This window comes from Ursus maritimus, unplaced genomic scaffold (assembly GCF_017311325.1).
Source record: "Ursus maritimus isolate PB19 unplaced genomic scaffold, ASM1731132v1 scaffold_17, whole genome shotgun sequence".
Classification (NCBI taxonomy): domain Eukaryota; kingdom Metazoa; phylum Chordata; class Mammalia; order Carnivora; family Ursidae; genus Ursus; species Ursus maritimus.
In genome coordinates, this window is record NW_024424119.1 from 11,715,193 (window position 1) to 11,736,198 (window position 21,006).

General features: G+C 39.9%; 1 protein-coding gene across 1 annotated transcript in view; it reads left to right on the top strand.

The window, feature by feature from the left end:
* ADAMTSL1 (ADAMTS like 1) overlaps positions 1 to 21,006 on the top strand; it is a 376,065-nt gene that overhangs the window by 128,173 nt on the left and 226,886 nt on the right. The window contains exons 5-7 of the mRNA XM_040631464.1: positions 530 to 656; positions 12,346 to 12,420; positions 15,749 to 15,906. Of these exons, the coding sequence (XP_040487398.1) occupies positions 530 to 656; positions 12,346 to 12,420; positions 15,749 to 15,906 (360 nt within the window). The remainder of the gene's footprint in view (positions 1 to 529; positions 657 to 12,345; positions 12,421 to 15,748; positions 15,907 to 21,006) is intronic.

Consider the following 21,006-nt stretch of genomic DNA (forward strand, 5'->3'; position numbering starts at 1 on the left):
GGCTTGACAGTTTGCCCAGCACAATGCTAGTCGCTTGGAGTACATCAGTGGACCTAACATACCAAACCCCTACTCTTACACAGCTTATGTCTAAGGAAAAATATGGAACATGAAATTTTTCCTTTCACGATTGTATTTTTGTAATTTTAGTGAATCATAATTATTGACACCGGGAATGATTTTTTAATTAAGTCTCTTAATTAATAATATCAATAGGTCAGGATCTTCCTCTCTCCCTTTCTTCTCCACTGCCTGCCTCTGTCCTCTCTCTCTCCTCTCTCTTTTTCTCCCTCTCTCCCCACACCCTTCTTTCTGTTTATATATTTGAACTGTAAAAACATCTTTGTCTATGCTCTGTTTTTTTCTTCCTTAGCTTGATTGAAATTCCAGCTGAATTCATTCCCCTCTATGGGAAGCATGTTTTATGTTTCCTCAAAAATGAAGGGAGGGTCATTGAGTGGCCATGGGCCTCACGATGGATCCCTACAGTAGGCACCTGGTTGAATTACACGTCTCTCTTTCCTGTTAGATTGTTGGCTGTGATCACCAGCTGGGAAGCACCATCAAGGAGGATAACTGTGGAGTCTGCAACGGGGATGGGTCCACCTGCCGGCTGGTCCGAGGGCAGTATAAATCCCAGCTCTCCGCAACTAAATGTAAGACACTACAGAGATGGGGCAATCTTGGGGTTTGTGGGCTGATTAATATCTCCCGGTGTCGTGCTGGCTCCCCTCAGCAGCTAGGAATAAGGCCACCACCAAAATGAAGACGGGTCTGAACATATTATAGAAAGCTTCAGGTTCCTGCTTTGTGTATTAGTTTAGGTAGAACAAGTCAGGTAACCCATGGCAACCCCAAGGAGGAAACCTTTCTTTGGTGGTGCAGCAGGAGTGAAGTACATGTGGGTCAAAATACACTCTATTTACAAACGTAGACTTGCTTGCCACCATGAGGACCGACTGCACCCAAGCCTCCGCCTGATACGTAATCTGATGACCCGATGGGATATAGCAGGGGGAATGTGTAAATCTAAACAAATTCACTCCTACTGTCTTCATTTACAAAATGACCTTTGGTTGGTGCTGATCACAGGTTCTTTCAGAATTAATATCGGACAGTGATTATATGAAGCCACGTATTGACCCTCATGTCTTAATCTCTCTATACTAGCACAACGAGTGTATGCTTACTATACAGTATGTGCCGGGAACTTCGCACGATCATCTCATTTTATCCTGATAACAACCTTATAGCAAGGCATTGTTTATCCTTATGTTATGAACAAGATAACTGAAGCTGAGACAGATGATGTGACTTGCTCGGAGCCACACAACTCTAAAATGGTAGCGCCAACATTCAAGCCCAGAGTCCGATTCCAGAGCCTAAGTCCTTACTCAGTCCTCTGGACTGTCCCACAGCCTTGCTGATAATTTTCATGGTGGGACATTTTAAAGCAATTAGATGGATCAAGACAAGTACCTCAGATGTCTGCCCAGCTGGGTCTTGTTAGGGTAGATGGCACATGTCTAATGATACCTAAGACAACCACGCGGTCACACAGCGACCCAGATCATTTTACAAAACACTGTCCTCTGTGACAATCCCTGCTCTAAGTGCTGCATCAAAAAAGATGAAATAAGGCAATTCTTATACTCAAAGAATAATTTGACCTTGCTCGGTAGACTGTCTCCAAATTTTGCCATTATCCAGAATCCTTCAAGAGATCTTTGATTGAGTATTGTTGCACATGTCTCTCCTCCTTGGGAACTGAGAATGCATATCTTTTACTGAATGTGGTTTTCTTCTATTTGTTGACTAGCTGGGAAAAGACAATTGACATTTGGCAGGGTCTGTGGCTTTAAATGGACTTGTTGGTCAAGAAAAAAGGCAGCGGACACTAAAGAACTCTTCCCAGAAGTCAGGAACAGGCAGTTTGCCCAAAGGACTAGGATCTAGGGAAGAAGAGGTGGTAGCAAGAAAGACTAGGGACTTTTAAACACAAGAAACATTGGAGGTACCAGCTTAGGGAACTTTACATGCTAACACCCCTGCCGGCAGTGAAAAATGTGAATCTGGGGGGAAAAAAAGACTCTGGCAGAGAGAATGAAGGATGAGGTAAGTTAGACATTGATATAGTACATTCAGGTGAGATTTTTTTTTCTTTCGTGTGTTTCATAGAAGCGTCTTCTATACGATGAAAAATTAAAGAATTTGGAAGATGAAAACCAGAGGATAGAGGCATAATTCTTTTGTAAATCTCTGAAGTCATGGTGGGATACTTGGGAGGGGGGGAGTTGCATTTAAAAAGTCACTTTTATAGAACACTTTAAGAAATCCTGGAAGAGTTCAAATCTTTCTAATTATTTATGTCATGTAATTGAATCAATGCTCATTATCTAGGAATCTAGGAATTTCTGCTAGACGCAGAAAAATGAGATGGCTTGCTTTTGTGCCGTAAATGCTGTATAGCAGGCTTAGGGGTAGGGGATCCTCCCTCCGTCCCCACTCATGCCCTCTCCCTGAACACTCTGCCTGGATAGATATTAGGGGGTCATCAGGGACTTCTGGGGCCTCAATCGCTGGAATAACGTGGAGAAGCTCTGAAAGAACAAACCGAAGCAAATTAAGAGCTGTAAGTCATCCCCAGATCTGCAAATAGATATTTCAATGAGAAGTGCTCTATTCAAGACAGAGGGTAGGTAAATTCTATAGCACACAGCCTGATGATTATCCATAATGACAAAATGCAATTGATTCATTTACCTGAGCGCTGATGATGCCGCATGACAAAACGATTTATATCAATAAAGCCCAACATATGCACGCACCTCACCACAATCTATAGCAGATGCTGAACAAACTGCCTCGTTTACGTTTTCTCCACCCCAGAAGAACCTTCCAGCCTCTATTTACAGACTGCGAGGTGACCCACAGGCAGGGAAGATTAGACCACTCTACGGGGCCCAGGGTGCTGGCCAGGTGAGCCGCGCTCCACCCGTGAAGGCCTGGTGGACCTGTGCCAGCTCTCTCCCCTCTGCTCTGCCAAAAGGCACTGTAAGCCAGCCACATGCTCTTGCGAACTCCTAGCACTCGGATTCCCCACATTGAACTCATTTTCTTCTGAACTTATATCCAAGATTTTTTTTTTTTTTTAATGTTATCAAGCCTTGGGGGAACAAAGAGAAAACAGAAGAGTGGAGAAAGACCGTGGCGGGAAGTGCCAGAAGGAAAAAGAGAAGTAGGAGGAACTTATCCAATGGCTGCCATTTGCTGGCAAATAAAAAAGAAACCATCTTTGTATCAAAAGACAGTGTAATTGCCTAATACAAATACAGACAAGAAAGAGAGCTAGATCAAGGCCCATTTTCCCCCTTTTTAAAGGAAAAGGCTGTCCACTGATAGCATTCAATCTTTCCATTTTGCTTGGTCACTTCTTTTCAACTTCACCAGCCCAACAACAGCAACAACAACAATAAAGGATAAATTTAACTAGCATTAACTTTTGATTCTTGAAATTAAAGGCTCACTTTCTTGCAAATTGTATTGGCTTGTACCCTATTACATATTTTCCAAGTATATGCAATATACTTAGAACTAGAGCCAGTCTATTTGCTCTCAATTTAATGTCTCCAGCTTTGCAAACCTCTCATATGAATTTGTGTGTTTTGAAATCACCTGGATATCCCAAAACTCCTGAGGGATGGACAGAAAAAATATACAAAACAAAAACTAAATAAAATGTGGTGCCATATGGTGATAGGAGTCTTGGAAAAAAGTAAAGCAGGGAAGAAGAATAGGAGATAAGGCTGAGCTGGCAGCCGAGGGTGTTACAGGGAGTTGCAATACTAAGTAGGTTGGTAAGGAAAGGACTCACTGATAAGATGGCGTCTGAACTAGGATCCGAGGTCACCATGCAGAAGTCAAGGGAAAGAGAATTCCAGTCATAGAGAAAGGCAAGTACAAAGGCCCTGAGGTAAACACATTCTCGTCATATTTCTTGAAATGCAAAGAGGCTAAAAAGAATTCACAGAAGAAATAAAATCCATTGGTACTGGACTCTTTTGTTTTTAAACAGCTGTATTGTGGTATAAATGCCATACAATAAACTGGATATTAAAGTGCTCAACTTTGTGAATTTTTACACATGCATACACCTGTGAAACCAAACATACCCATCATCCCGAAAGTTTTCTTGTGCCCCTTGTAATCCTTCCCTTGTGCTCTCCTGGCCCTGTCCCCTGGCAACCACTGATCTTTTTGTCACTGTAGATTTAATTGCATTTTCCAGAATTTTATATAAGTGGAACTATATAATATATACTATTGTCTAAATGGCTTCTTTCATTCACCATAGGTATTCTGAGATTCATTAAATGTTGTAGCATTTAGCAGTTTATTGTCTTTCATTGCTGTGTCGTAATCCCAGCATATGGGCATACCACAGTTGTTTATCCATTCACCTGTTGAGGCATTTGGGTTGTTTTCACTTGGAGGTCTTATAAATAAAGGTGCTATGAACATTCATGTACACATTTTTGCATGGACATATGCTTTCATATCTCTTGCGTAAATTCCTGGGAGATGAATGGCTAGATCATATGGTAGGTATATATTTGACATTTCAAGAAACTGCTAGACTTTTTTCCAGAGTGCTTACTATTTTGCATTTCTACCAGCAGTGTGTAAGAGTTTCACCTGCTCCACATTCTTGCCGTCACTTGATATTGTCAGTATTTTTTATTTTAGCCATTCTAATTGGCGCATAGTAGTATCTCATCGTTGTTTTAATTCACGTTTTCCTACTGTCTAATGATGTAGAATATCTGTTCATGTTGTATTAGTTTCCAGTTGCTGCTGTATCAAATTGCCACAAACCTGGTGTCTCAAAGCAACACATTTATTATTTTATGGTCCTAGAGGGTCAGAACTCTGAAATGGGTCTTGTTAAGATAAATTCACAGTGTTAAGCAGGGCTGTGCTCCTTCTGAAAGTTCTAGGAGCTAATTCATTTTCTTTGATTTTTTGCTCTTCTAGCTTCTATGGGGTTGTCTATGTTCCTTGGCATCTTAAGAGCCTGCAGTGCAAAACCTTTAGTTCTCCCTCTACCTCTGATCTCTTCTGCCTCTCTCCCAGGTTAAAGACCTCTTGTGATTACATTGGACCCACCCAGATAATCCAAGATAATCTCCTTATTTTAAAGACAGCTGATTACCAGTCTTAGTTTCACCGGCAATCTTAATTCCCCCTCTCCATGTAACATAACATATTGATAGGTTCTGAGGATTAGGACATGGTCCTCTTTGGCAGAGCAAGAGGGTAAAATTATACTGCCTACTATAGAAGTGCTTATTTCTTCTTTGATGTGGTGTAGGTTCAAGTCCTTTGCCCAGTTTTTAAATGGGTTTGATTTCCTACCATTCAATGTTGAGAATTCTTTTTGCATTCTGGGTACAAGTCCTTTGCTGGATGTGTGATTTGAAAATATTTTCTCTCCATAGGTAGCTTTTTTTCCCCCCCAAACTGGCTTAATATTAGCTCTCACAGAGCAGAAGCTTCTATTTTTGATGAAGACCAGCCGTCAGTTTTTTCTTGCTAGGACTATGCCTTTAACATTGTACATAAGAACTCCTTGTCTAATCCCAGGTCACAAATTTTCTCCTATATTTTCCTCTAAAAGTGTTATAGTTTTATATTTTGGCTTTTACATCAATGACCTATTTTCAGTTAATTTTTGTGTAAGGTATATCTCAGTATTATAAGATATATCTAGGTTAGTTTTTCTTGGCATAAGGATGTCCAATTCTTCCAGCCCCATTTGTTGAAAAGATGTCCTTTTCTCTTTTGAATTGCCTTTAAAACTTTGTCAAAAGTCCACTGGCCATTTCTGCATGGGCCTTTTCTTGGACTCTCTATTCTGACCTATGCGTCAGTACTTCACCAATACCGCATTGTCTTTGTCACTCTAGCTTTAAGGGAAGTCTCAAAATCAAGTGATTTGATCCCTCCAACTCTACCCTTCTTAAAGTCATTTGCCTATTCTATAGTAATTTCTTTGCCTTTCCATATAAATTTTTCAATCTGCTTGTCCAAATCCAAAAAAAATCTTGTTGAAATTTTGATTTACAATTTTGTTAATTCTAAAGATTGATATATGGGGAATTGACATCTTTACTATGTTAAGTCATTTAACCTATGAGCACTTCGTGGCTATCCATTTCTTTAGGTCTTCTCTCATTCCTTTCATAGGCCTTTATTGGTTTTCAGCATACATGTCCTTTATTTTAGTTAAATGTGTACCTCTTTCATTTTCTTGCCCTATTGCATTGGCATTTTGTTTTTTATTTCAATTTCCAATTGTATATTTCTAGTTTATTTTTGTGTGTTGGCTGTGTATTTTGCGAACTTGCTGATTCACTTCTTAGTTCTGAGAGTTCTTGGATTTTCTACATAAACGATCATGTTTTACAAATAAGGATGGTTTTACTTTTTCCTTTTCAAATTGTAAACCAGTTATTTATTTTTATGGCCTTAATGCACTGGCAAGGATATCCAATGTGATGCTGGGTAGAAGAGGCACGAGTGGATATCCTCATCTCATTTCCAATTTTAAGAGGGAAAGCATTCGATTTCTCACCATTGAGTATGAAGTTAGCTGTAGGGTTTTTTGCAGATAACTTATCACATTGAGGAAGTTCTTTTTTATTCCTAATGTGCTGAGAGTTCCTATAATGAATGGATGCTGAATTTTGTCCTGCTTTTTCTGCCTCAAATGTTGTGATCATATGGTTTTTCTTCCTTAGACTTTCATTGTGATGGGCAACATTAATTGGTTTTCAAATAAAGAATCAGCCTTGCTTTCATGGGATAAACTCTGCTTCTTTGTATGCATCACTGGATCTGAAATGCAGTATTTTGTTTGACGGTTTTTTACATCTATGCTCATAAGGATAGTTGTCTGTAGGATCCTTTTCTTATACCATCTTTGTCTAATTTTGATAGCAGTGTAATGCTGACTTCATAAAGTGAGTTGGGAAGTGATTTCTCCTCTGTTGTTTTATTTTTTTTAAAGACTGCATAAAATTGATATTATTTCTTCTTTAAATGCTTTATAGCATTCACAATTGAAATTCTCTGGGCCTGAAGATCTTTTTGTGTGTGTACTTAAGTTTTTGAACCTATGGAATAAAGTTATAGTAAATATTTTAATGTCTATCCTGCATTTCAATTGACTGATTTTTTTCTTCAGGAAAAAATTTTTTGGCTTCTTTGCATGCCTCGTAATTTCTGACCTGATTCCAGATATTACAAATTTTATCCTGTTGGATACTAGATATTTTTGTATACCTGTAAATATTTTTTCAGTTTTGTTCTGGAAGCAGTGAAGTTACTTGGAATCAATTTGATCCTTTCGGGTCTTAAAATTTGGTTGGCAAGTCCAAAGCCATGTTTGGCTGGTGCTAATTGTCCCCTGCTGCTGAGGCAGGACCCTTCTACTGCTCAGTGTCCCATGAATTATAAAGTTTTCTAGCATGGCTAGTGGTTAAGATACTATTCCCAGCCCTATATGCATGCCAGATAGTCATTTCTATAATTTGTTTGTGTGGTTATGTTCCCAGCCTCAGCTAGTTTCTCTATATGCATGTCTTGATTAGCATGGGTATGCCGCCATATAACCAAAGGGAATAATTTTTTAAAATTATATAATAGCATTTATCATTAGCATGTCACAGAAGTATTTTTTCTATGTCAGGTCAATATTTCTCCCAGTTTTCTTGAGAAATGATTGACATACATCACTGTGTCCATTTGAAGTGTACAACGTGATGGGAAGACGCTCTTAAATCTCCAGAATGGTCTCTCTGTGTAGCTCTCTTCCCTCTGGTAATCTGTCATTCAAACTCTAGCCACCTTGATCTTCTTGGATTCTCAACTTTGTCTCCTCAACTCAGGGAATCCTCTAGGCTTGGGGTTCCCACCTCCTAAGCTGCAGCCGGAAAAGTCTGTCAAAGCAGGAAGCCAGGGCAGTGTTAAGGCTCACCTCTCTTGTTTCCTGATTCTTGGGGATTTCTGCCCTTCTTTGCTTGATATCTAGTGTCTTGAAAGCCACGGTTTTATATAATTTTCTGACTTTTTGGTTGTTTCCCAGCAGAAAACTAAGTCTGGGTGCAGTTATTCCGTCTCGTCAGGAACCAAAAGTCTTGATGCTGGGCTGTCAGCTCAGGTCTGCAATTGTGTACAGCGAGCCTGCTTTTGACTCCCACTTTGGCCATGGTGTTAAGCACTTCTGATTCCTCATCTCCCTACACCCCCCACAACGGTTTCGTTCCAAGAGGCTAAATAAGGGTATCCCACTATTATCTTAGAATCGTCTCCCAAGCTGCTGACACCCATTTTGCAAGTTCGATAGTGGTCGTTTTGGTGTTAGCAGGTGTGCAGGCAAAGATAACTACGGCAGGATCACGGCCTCAGTGAGAAAGAATATAATGCACCGTTGATTACGGGATGCATTCTGATGTCACATATGTTAAAATGTGAGAGGTTGTTCCTCTTAGAGCCATGAAATATGGTATTTTGATTCTTGTAGCAATAGGATTTTCTAACTGATTCGATGTAAATATAAAGTCAAGCATGGCTCCAAAGTTTTTGGCCTGCACAACTGTTAGGATGAAATTCCCAACAGCCAGGGAAGATCTATCTTGTTTCACCTGTTGGGTATACGTCTTCCATTGTGTAATGACTAATAACCTCGGGGGGAGATGTTGAAGGTCTCAAATGCTCACCTTCAACTTATTTCATTGGCTATATTGTAAGAGTAATGAAGTTGGCATGAAGATAAAAATATTTTATGAAAACCTCCTCAAGATTGGCAGACTGTATGTACTGCTGTTTTTATGTGTAGCTAACCGCATTAATGATGACTCTTCCATTAAAAAAAAATTACCAGTCCCATAGACTTAGAGGGAGGACTCCTTAAAAACATTAACATCAATGGGTCTAAAAATAAGGCAAGCTCAGATATCAAAATAGGAAATCCTGTCTCTTCAAAAATTATCATTATGACCTTTCTGTGATACAGCAGTGAATGACACGGAAAAGTCCACATATGATGAGATTGAAAAATCTAAAATATTCGATAGAAAGCTGTGGATTTTTTGAGGAAATATTTTAGGTACAATCTTTAGAACAGTTTTCTTGAGAAAGGGCATTTGCAACCCATATTTGTGAAATGACAGCATTTATGATTCCCATGGAAAGCTTATCAATTTAATTGAGAAAGAGGTTATCTGATCTCTGAAGCAGGTCTTCCACAATTGCTGATTAATAACCTAGAAATATGTCCTGACGATTGGCATCATGGTTCTGTCGACAAAGCCGGAATAGATTAGGCCAGATGGACTTGAGCATAGAGCAGTGTGCCTTTGTAGCAAAGGGCACCCACAGGAAGGTGAGGCCCAGTGAGAGGGGGTGTACCCAGTCTGCCCCACCAGTCAGACCTATTGACTTGATCACTAAGGAGGTGGGTGATAAAGTCAGACTGCTCACACATTCTCAAGTGTCTTAAACACCATTCTGTGCTCACTACTGTGATAGAATCCAAATAGAAGAATCCTGCAGCCCATCTGTAATTATTGAGAATTTATCCCCAAATGAGACAATTATTAATACATATCCAACTCGAAGAGTGACTTTTTATCAACATGAAGAATATAAAATCAATTTTTTCCTATCTTTTTGTCAAATTAAGATCACCGTTTCTTAAATTATATTTTGAGATGTATCAGCTGGTGTTAACAGATTATATATATATATATATATATATGTATATGTATATATATATATGTATATGTATATGTATATTCTCTGGGTAAACACTTTGGGGATGCACTGGATTAAACAGAATGAAATGAGGTTCTTTGTTTCAGGGCTTCTCAGAAACCAATGTGCTTTATGAATTTCCATGAGCAGGGTCTAGCATGTGGTATTTTTCCACATATTTTATCTTGGGCCCCTTTTCCTTGAACCATTTTGTGGGGCTGCTGCATTGCTGGCCTTTTTTGTCACTGAATCTCTGGTACCTAGGAGGGAGCCTAACACTAGGAGATACTCAAAAAATATTTGTGGAGTAAAGTAATGAACTTGCTGATTGCCTGAGGAGCTGCCAGTTGTCCATTAGCCCTTGACAGAACCGTAGGACAGACCACGACTCTCCGTACTTCTTGTACCTTGTGCTGCTGACTCTTCAAGTTGGCACCAGCTTGAGATGCTCCCTATTTCTCTTTGACGACGCAGGTGCACAAGGGCATCGGGAGACATTCCATCCTGGCCCAATCTCCTGTCTCCATCCTAGTCTCTTCCCCCAGTACCCTCCTGGGTTTCTCCCCATCTTCCTTGGGGAGCTTACAAAGGCTGAGGCATCAGCCAGAAGCCAGGGTTAATGCCCCAGTGCGTGGAATGCGAGTGGCTCAACGGAACAAGAGGCAGGCCGCCCGAGTAGTGTGCGGGTCAGAAGTCTGCCGCTGAGCGTTGCAGAGCCAAACAGAAAGCTTCCCTTTTACTTGCCCTTTATTTGACCTGTGGATAAACAAAGACTTTCTATTTCCAGAAATCCCATTGTTTTAACTGCTTTGAGTTTCTTTTGTAAACTTAAAAATCCGTGTCTTTATGTGAGACATTTAAAGCTCTGTGGGCCCAGTCTGAACATTTTTTGTTCCTTTTCTATATTCTCCTTACATGTTTTGTGCTTGTAGCCACAAAGTCTTGGCTCTCTGAAATTCAGCCTTTTCTTCAACAATGTATGATATTAAAAACCACGAGAAGGTTGTAGTGTGAGTAGAATAGTCAACATTGGAGAGAACTTGATAAATGTAACCTCTTTAGGGAAAGAATTGAGAGTATATGATTCTTCTTTTTCATTCAACTGGCTATGAGCTGGGGCCTTGGAGGGTTTAAAAACATAGTAAAAATAAACAGTCTTTCAGTTCCCGTCCTTAAGGAGATTTGGAGGAGAGGGAGGGAAGTAACCTTTACAAAATGCCTCCTGTTCCAGGCTATATACATCTATATATTGATATCAATATCTCTATCTTTTCACAACAATGTTGTGAGGTAAGTGTCATTTTCCCCGTCTTACCAATGAGGAAACTAAGGATCAGAGAAGTTAGGGAACTTCTGAAGTTTATTTACGGAAATCAGATTCTCCTGAAGACAGGATGATGTTAAGTTTCAGAACATTGGGTACCTTTTAAGATTACTCTTCCTGGAACTAAATTTTTCCAATGAGAGCATGAGAATGCATACTATCAGAAAAATATGTGTGAAACAAAGAATCCCGCAGAGCTTCTGAATATGCTGGTGAATTTAAAATACCTGCTTTTTCCCTTGTCTTCTGGAACGCCCTCCTCTTTTTTGACCATGGGCTGCTCCCTGGACTTCTCAGAGGCTTCATTTTGTCATCATAAAATGGAGCTGGTAGCGTCCTCTTTGCCTATGTCACAGGCTTTGGGTGAAGGAGTAAACGGTGTAATTTAGAAAGTGAAACTCTCCAGTGGCATGTAAATGAGAGGTATTGTTGTCACAAATGTCACAAGCGAGAATGCCTGTGATGTGTTTGCAGTACATAAAATATACCCCTAATTAAAAAAAAAAAAAAAGTAGGTACTGCTTCCAATGAACTGAGTCTCAATTTGCAAGTGGGGTGAAAGTAACCTATTTCTAAATTTGGCTGTGATTTAGCCAAAAAAAAAATTTTTTTTTTAATTTTCAAGCAGAGAGGGTATGTGGGGGGAAAGGTTCATAACCATTCCTGAGACACTTACTATATACAGTATTAGACGTAAGTAGAGTGAAGGATATTGAAGAACTCGAAGGCATGAGTTCTGCCCTCGAGAGATTTAACAACAAATATATATTCTCCTATTCTTATTTTTCCTACTAATCCAAGATAGTTACTTTGCTAGAGAGAAATTCAGATCTTGATATAATACAGTCCTCCTTTGAACATTGGAATTTATTTTCATTTTCGCAACGTGGAGAAATTTGGCAATGTAAAACCAGGTTTTAAAATGAGAAATGGAAACTTGCGAATTCATTTCTCAATATATCAAAATTTATATATTTTTTAAAAGGCCAGTTCCGCCAAAAGTTAACTAGTGACCCGCTTCATTGGCATGTTTTATTTCGAGGAAAATGGAAATTTTGATTCCCAAATGTCAATGTCCTATTTCAAACACTTAGAAGAAGACGGTCATTGAGGGGAGTATGTAAGTCAGTGCCTTTATATAGGAGCTGATCGATAATTTTGTATCAAATTATATGCCTTTAAGCGATCCCTTTGTTTCTCTCTAGTGGATGATACTGTGGTTGCTATCCCGTATGGAAGTAGACATATTCGCCTCGTCTTAAAAGGACCTGATCACTTGTGTAAGTAAACTCAGTTGTTTTCCTCTGGGTATTGGGAATTTTAGTCACTATTATTTTTTGTTCCCAGAAGAGATTAAAATACAGAAGTGCAAATCTTTCTACTCTATCATAATATGATATTTTGAGTGCTTCTGTTTATCTTTTGGCTGCCTGATGAGATAGCAGAAACCTCAGGATAATTATCTCTAACCACACTCATCCTGAAAAACACAAAATAGATGCTCCCAATAGGTTGTTCGTAAGTCAAGCACATGTTTATGCTTTTGTGAATATTATTTCTCAGTTCTCTCTCTTCTTCCTCTCCAATCAATCTCAGTCTTTTTCTTGCCTCGCATCTCCTTTTTTCCCCCCTCCTCCTTCCAGCCTTCCTCACCTTCACTCTTTCTTTCTTCCTATTCTTGTGTTCCATTACTTTATCGATTTAGGGGAGTGTAGAAGCACCGAATAACCTTAACTCGGCATTTAAAGAAAATAACAGTGGTATGATTAAACATCCCATGTATGAAAGACAGTACAGAGCCCTCATATACTGAAGATAGCCACTGGGATTGAGGATGGATGGGTAATCACAACCCTAAAGATCAAATGGTAGCATGGCCCCACCAGAATTTAGAAAGTCTTGTTATCTTCAGTCATGCCGAGGCAGTAGTAAACAGCCACATCTTTTTATTATTAGCATTTACTATTGTTTAGATGTAGACCTGTAAATTACCAGCAGACAATTATAGGCTATAAACCAGGGAAGGGGTATAAGAGGATACATTGTATTTTCTACAAAATTCAGTTCCCCTGAAAGACTTCCCTTCAGCTGGTCCCTTGAGCATTTCTGATCTCCTCCACTGTGACTGTTCCTGGATTCCTAAAGAACCATCTATCATCCTCTGTCCTTTCTCCCCTCCCACACACATGCCTAGGAAACCAATTTAGGTAGCAAGCATTATCTTTTGGCAATTGGATTATAAATGAAATCATTCCAGAAAGACAAACAAGAGGAAGATAAATTGGAGCCTGTGAAAGTTCAGATAGCCTACTATAGTCTTTCTAAAAATAAAAATAAATACGTTTCATGGGCGAGGCGGGATTTGAGGGGTCATGTGAAGGAAAGGAATAAGGAAGGTACAGTTCAGGCAAAGCCAGAAGATGCTGATAAGTCACCTTATATGGATCCAAGTTCTCTTCTAACCCTGAACAGCCCCCCAAAATATAATGTTCACATGTCAAGGGATGATATATGTGTGTACACTAGCACCATTCGGATGATTTGCTTTTCCCCCGGAGGACTGGACAGAGGTAACCGCTCGTGGAACAACCCCACTCAAAAACAGTATTTTTCTGAGCAGTGACAGGCCCGCTTAGAATAAAACATCCAGGCAGAGATCATCACCAAGTGGGGGACTGACTCCTCAATGCAGAAGAAAGACCCCAAAGGAATAGATTGAAGAGGAAGTTCATTTTTATAAATGTATGAGCCTCCCAGTTTTCTGGATTATGTGATCACTAAGAAGCTAAAGAATGAGCCTCATTGGCTTTGATTGTCCCAAGAATTCAAGGGGTGAAGCAGCAGATGATATTTATAAAAAATGGAAAGCAAAATGGAATTTGTTCCCCCCCCAACAGACATACTGTTGACAACATACATGTAGCTTAAAAACTTTTTGTTTGGTGTATCTGGAATATAATAATATATAATATAATATAATATAATATAATATAATATAATATAATATAATATAATATAATATATATGTGAATAAATGGCACCTTGTTTCTCTTGCAAGCCTTTGCACTTACCTCCCGGAAGCTGGTCTAATATGGGACTAACCTGAAATATTTAGGGCCAAACCAGAACAAGACTAGGCAGTCTGGTCCAGTCCCAGCTTATCTTCAATCAGAAGTACCTTGGGAAGTACAGCTGGGAGACCTGGTGATAAATCTGAATCAGATGCTCAAATCAGACTCAGACCCCCAGGATTTTTCCCAGACTAAGTAGATTTATGTCTTGCAGCTATAGCTGCACGTGAGTACCCGTACACATAAGGCAGCTTGAGGAATGAAGGCTAAAGGAAGGAGATCCCGTGCTGTTGGCGTTCTTCTGACGACAACAGCTGTGGTTTCCCCTCCAGTTCTCCTTTGATGTGCGTGATGTTCTTCTGTGAGGACCTCTCTCCTCTAGGGCAGGGGGATGGAGCCTGACCTACTCCAGAAGAAGGGCTACACAGACTTCATCTGAGGGTTGGGGGCATTTCATTGGACACCAACGTTCTTCCTCTGTTGGTATTCCTGCTTGAGGTAGACAACACTTGGAATAATCTAGTCCAGGTACTTTAGTACCTGCAGAGGTCCTGACATTATCCCAGAACCCCAATTGGTAAGACATGGAAGAAGGGAGTCATTCTGGTCGAATGTGGAGTAAGAGGACCCAGAACCTCACCTGGCCTCTGTCCTTCTCTGAAGAACCCCTGCTAAAGCTAAGAGCTCCAGAAACCATTAAATTTAGTCTATCCCTCTTCACACACTGGGAAGTTATTCTAAATCATCTCTCAATCACATGAGCATTTAACCTGCTCTGAAATACACGGCCTAATTACCTTCAACCCCAGCTTGCTCGTGTTTCCTACAACAAAAGATGTTTCATCGCCCTTGTCATTGGCCAAATTCAGGTTGGAATGCTCCAGGAATCAAGTAGTTCTTTCTCTCTTAAGCACTTACAAAAGATCGTGTATGTACATAATACTATATGAGGTAACCAGCAGGATTTTAAAAAGAGAACTAAAAAAATGGTGATTTCCTTGTCCTCATTACTATCGTTTCTTCATGGCGAGCCACAGCACACACGCGGTAAGAAAGCGGATGGTACAAATACACGAAGGTAATGCGTGACTATGAAACTGCACGGGTGCGTAGGGAAACTCTGTGAGGCACCCTGGATCACATGGATTAAAAAGAAAACTGGAGGGTAGTCTAGACAGAGAGCCATATAGAGACTGAAGTCAATAAGTTGTGTATGGGAGATGGTTTAGCTAAAGAAGTAGGATGGTGGTAAAGTGGGGTACCCAAATGAGGTCATCGGGAGTCAAAGATTTTTTGACTGGGAGCCTTGAATGCTTGGCTAAGGAGTTTTAAAATAATTTCATTTGCAACATAAGCTCTTCTGTGATCCAGAGATGCCCATAAATTTTGTTTCTATCCCAATTTCAACTGTGTCAGCCACATAAAGGACGGTATTCTCCCTTACATAGCTTAGATTGTTTTATGAAATGTGCTTGCATGTGGTCCATGGTAGCCCTGGGAACATCTTTCTCTCCTTTATATGTGTCTGACTGTGTAGATCTGGAAACCAAAACCCTACAGGGGGCTAAAGGTGAAAACAGTCTCAGCTCGACAGGCACCTTTCTTGTGGACAATTCTAGTGTGGACTTCCAGAAATTTCCAGACAAAGAGATACTGAGAATGACTGGGCCACTCACAGCAGATTTCATTGTCAAGGTAAGTGCCTCTAGGTACCATGTTTTCAAGCCATATCCAAACTGTTACTTATAATCTCCTGAAGAGAGAGAGAGAGAGAGACGCTTTGGGTCTAGGCACAGATTTGAAAATCCTATTATACAGGAAATATTTAATTCAAGGGTGTTGAGGTACATCCTAGCCTTTCAAGAACATATGATATTTTTAAGGTCCTAAGAAAATCCTTATGTGTGTATATATATGTATATTATTTAATAAAAAGACTCAAAGACCAACACATCATTAGTTGGAGGATATAAACTGTTTTGAAACAAGTTAGGATACAGTCACTGACTCACATAAGGTGTCCTCAAAGATAAAGACAGACTAATGATCCATAGACTTGGTCATACGTCCCGTTACAAATTCTGTTTTCTTTTGTACTGGCAATAAGACTAACTTGTTTCCTCCTATCAGAGCTTCCCTGCTCTTCAAGGTAATATAAAACACATTGCTGGAAGCAACAAATCCATTCTGTAGGAGAAATGTACACACTAGAAGAATGTTTGGGAATCACAATAAAATAAAACATATTTTTTCCCTCAGTAGGTCAGAAGGACCTGAAGGATTTCAGCTGTAAAGCTGTAAAACTTGTAATGTGTCCAGGACTCCATAAATTTTTCATCATGGGACCTGGAGCCAGAGGACATTTGATTTAAGCTAAGACTCAATGACCCCATGGCAGCTGGAAGTAAGAATGTACATAGGAAAATGGGATAGACAGTGAGGTTGGATGGAAGAAGGGTTCCAGAGCACTGTTCTCTGTCTCCATCTGCATGGTAGCTCTTTTTAATCCGGTCCAGATGCCAGCCACGGTCACGTGAACAAGAAGCTACAAACCAGCAGATAGCTCACAAGAGAAATGATGCTGTGGGTGGTTCAGTCATTTCACTGAAATATGCAAGTACAGCACAAGAGTGAGAGATGGCTTTAGTTTTTGCAACCCTTAGAGTGCTGCTGAATGAACCATTGGCATTCATTCCCCTCGTACCCTTGCAAGAGTTAATACACATACTGAAAATAGAGAATTGGATTCAAGTAACATTGTTCACATGTCAGTAGTTGACAGCGTTGCTGATGCGTTTCATACATCTAGCTGCCTTCTGCACATCACCACTTTGATATCCCATAGGCACAACCAGTGCAACGTGTCCAAAACTGGCCTTGTCTGGCCCCAGAAACCTACTCAATCTTCTTTATTTCCTATCTTGTGAAATACTATGCTGTTTACCCAGCCACATTAGAAATCTTTGATTCACACTGATTTCCCCTTCTCCTCTACACCCCTGATTAGGCATTAAACTTTGTTCTATCTCCATACCATCTCAAGACCATTCTTCCTTGTCCCTCCTCGCCACCACTGTCTTAGGTTAGGCCTTTGTATTTCTTCCTGATCAAGCACGTGCATCCTTCCGAAGTTGCAGCCCCAAGGAAAGAAAATGACGTTCTTAGCCAGAAGAGGGTTTTTTCCGGTTGTTCCATCCTTTGCTAGAATTTCCAACTTAGCTCTGCTTGTGAAAGCAGCTAAGGTACCTGTTCGGTTTGTGCCCGTTCTAGAAATTTCAGAAAAACGGCATAGAGGAAGGTGACTGATGAGTACCTAAGCCACCAAAGTAGTAGAAAAAGTGTGATTCCCATTTGCATCAATTAGCATATTAGGCACAGGTAATGCGTTCATATGTCTTTCTGAACAGTGTGGAGCACCGCCCTGTGCATCATTCAGCAGCCAGGGAGCACGGGGTGACTCCTGACTCCCAGCCCCTTGCTGGTTTGTCTGAGGCAAAAGTTTCTACCACATCGGGAAGAGAAAAGAGCATAGTAGGGGAACAGCTAAAGCTCGCGAATTAGCCTTTTCTCAACTGAGAAGAAAAAGGTGTGGCATTTCGTAGTGCATCAACTGAGAGATCCTTTGTGTCCTTGATGATGTCTTTCATGCATTTGAAATGTCTTCTTGATTCCTTTGACTTTACATGGACTAAATATTCATCCATTACCCGTCCACACACTTGTCCTGTCCTTTGACTCTATCTACCATGACAGTGCGGTCAGTTGCTATGGAAAGGGACCAGCTTCTGTCTTCTCTTTTCCTTTCAGTGTGAGAAGTCCTTATATTAAATTAGAAACACTGAATCATTGTAATTATAGGAAGAAAAGCTTGTTTCAGAACATCCTTTTTCCTTATTAACTTAAGGAGGCCCAAATTACATACGCCAGATGTGTTTAGCTCCCTAAAACAATTCTAATGTGTCAAATGGAAGCTTTCAGCATACCCTGGAGAACAAGAACCTGATGTCTGAGGATCTAGGGTGTATAAAGCTCCAGAGCTAATGATAACAAAGGTCCCAGCCACCCAGAATTAATAAGACCAGAAACAAGGAACGTGACAGCTCGTCTCTCTGTGAGCAACAGTGAGGCCATCGAAGTGAGACATCGGGTTAGCCTCTTTATTTTAAACATACTTTTCCTACTTTCAAATGAAAAATTAAGAAGATACCGAGAAGAGCAGTACAGGGCCACCACTAAAGATAAACACCTGTATCGCCACAACACCAACACTAACAGAATTGCTTGGTTCCATGAAAAGAATGGCAGCTTTCAAGCCAAGGCAGACCTGAATTCAGATCCCAGCTCCTCTCTTCCCTAGCTGCGTAGCCTTGACAAAGTCATTCCATCTCTCGGAGACTCACCTCTCTCGTTATAATGTAAAGGTGGAAAGATAATACAGAGCAGTTCTAAGATTTGATTTAATATAAATAAAATGCACCCTGCATACGGTAGGAATGTAGTCACTGCTGGTTGCTGTGGTAGTTGTTGGTTATTATTTTAAAAAGCTGCTCATAGAGAAATATTATCAGTGTAGAATCAAGTAAGATTATGTGGTCAGAGATTTGGATATGTCACAACTGGTTTTATCTATTTGAAATAACAATACCCCTGCTCATTTCCAATCTCTTTTCACATTTAGGCATACAGTCTCCGCATTCATGGTCATTGTACATCAATTTCACTGAACTCATTAGGAACAATATTCAACATATTTACTGACACTCCCTCTTAACATGCATTCCTTACTCTCAGGGCATACGGTGCTTTTAATGGTAACTTCTAGGAAGCTGAAAATTTGACGTGTTCTGTCTTTTTGTTTTTTTTTTCAATTGGAACGATTTGTTTTTATAATTTTTATTTTGTTATATTAGTTGACGTGCTCCATCTTTTTCCTCTCTAACCAGATCAAAAACTCAGCCCAGACACTGTACAGATACTCTAGAACAAGGTTTCTCCAAGGATTTTGATGTTATATCCTCCTCATTTTTGTTTTTTCCTCCACTTTCCTAGGACTTAATTTCAAGCATCCCAAAAGGGACCTCTGCAAAACAGTCCATCTCTCTAAGCCTAAATAAATCTTCTGGTCTTTTTATTTTTTCACGGAGCTGGTGTTCAAATGAGAGTCCTCTTCTAATACCTTTCCAGCATGGAAACCACACATCCCAAGAGAGCTATAGGCTTTTGTAAGCTTAAAACAAAAAAACAACCAAAAAAAAAAAAAAAAAAAAACCTTTCCAAAGAATGTGATTAATACTACATCCCTGAGCAAGCAATTAGGTATCCTGTATCTGACACACAGGATTGAAAAATATTAATCTGTAGGCTCTGCTCCCCTTTTGTGAAAGACACCATATGGCTTCAGCTGTTTTTGCTTTAAAGTAAGAGATTGTATCACTGTTTATTTTAATTAAGAAAGACCTCGATGTTCCATGGGTCAGAACGCCAGCATAATATGAGATATTCTCTAGTTCTCTGTCTCTTTTTTTCTCCTTTTCCAGCTCTTGCAGATTATCTGAGGAACATTTCCAGTATTTTCATCCAAAGTCCAAAAACTGGTCTAGGGTTTAACACCTGCTCCCCGTGTTCCAGTGTTCTAGATGTTTAATCCAGTTGTTAACCCAGTTGTTAAACTCAGTAGCAGAAAAATAGACTGTCTTTTTTAAAAATCTAAAGGCCAAATCCATCAGTTTATCCTAGGTAAAGGGCAGTTGGGACCCCCTTAAGGCTTGAAAATATGAACAAAGATGTAGACCATATGATGCGCTGATAGGCTTCTACTGTCTTGAAGTAAGAGGCTCTTGGTTATCCATGGATCTTCCTTTAGTATAATAACTAGCGCAAGCCTTGCCCAGCTGTCTCAGTGCTATATGATAGCACAGCACGTCATGATGTCTTTGTGAAATCAAGGCATTGCTCCTCTTGGGTACTTTCTCCTTCTCTTTTAGATTGAGTATGTTTTCTCAACCTTGCACTTTTAAGAACTATTAAAGAATTACTGCCTCACTTCCCCTCTTTTAAACACAATGGGGTTGTAATTTCCATAAGGACATGTTGTATTCAAAGTTCTTGCTTTTATAGTGTAAGTTGGTGTTTTTCAGTTTGGTACTTGGACTATCAATGTTTCCATTGCCTTTGCATTGCAAGAGCCCAGGAATTTGCATTTCAGCAAGCTTCCAGTTGGTAACTCTGCACATTAAAATGTGTGAATCACTAAAGTGCCAGGAAACTCCGTGTCTCTGAGTGGGCAGAGCCATTTAATTCTTTAATTCTTTTTTTCTTAACTAAAGACAGGATCTTTCATTTTTTGCAGTGTATGGCATTTATAATTTCCTCAGAACAAATTGTCTACTTTGAAACCCACATTTAAAAATCCACATACACAGGATGATTGGGTAGCTCAGTTGGTTAAGCATCTGCCTTTGGCTCAGATCAGAGTTCTGGGATTGAGTCCCGCGTGGGGCTCCCTGCTCAGTAGGGAGCCTGCTTTTCCCTCTGCCTGCTTCTCCTGCTTGTGCGCTCGCTCTCTCACTCTCTCTCTCTCTGACAAATGAATAAATAAAATCCTTAAAATAAATAAATTAAATAAAAATCCATATGCATACATACATTACATCTAAAAATCCACATGATTTTTCGTATCATACCAGAGAAGCTGGAAATACAGGAGGGAAAGGGAGTAAGTAGCCTGGGAAAAGATCCTACTTGATTCACAAATAGAGACACTATAATCCCTTGTTCTGTAGCAACAGAACTGAA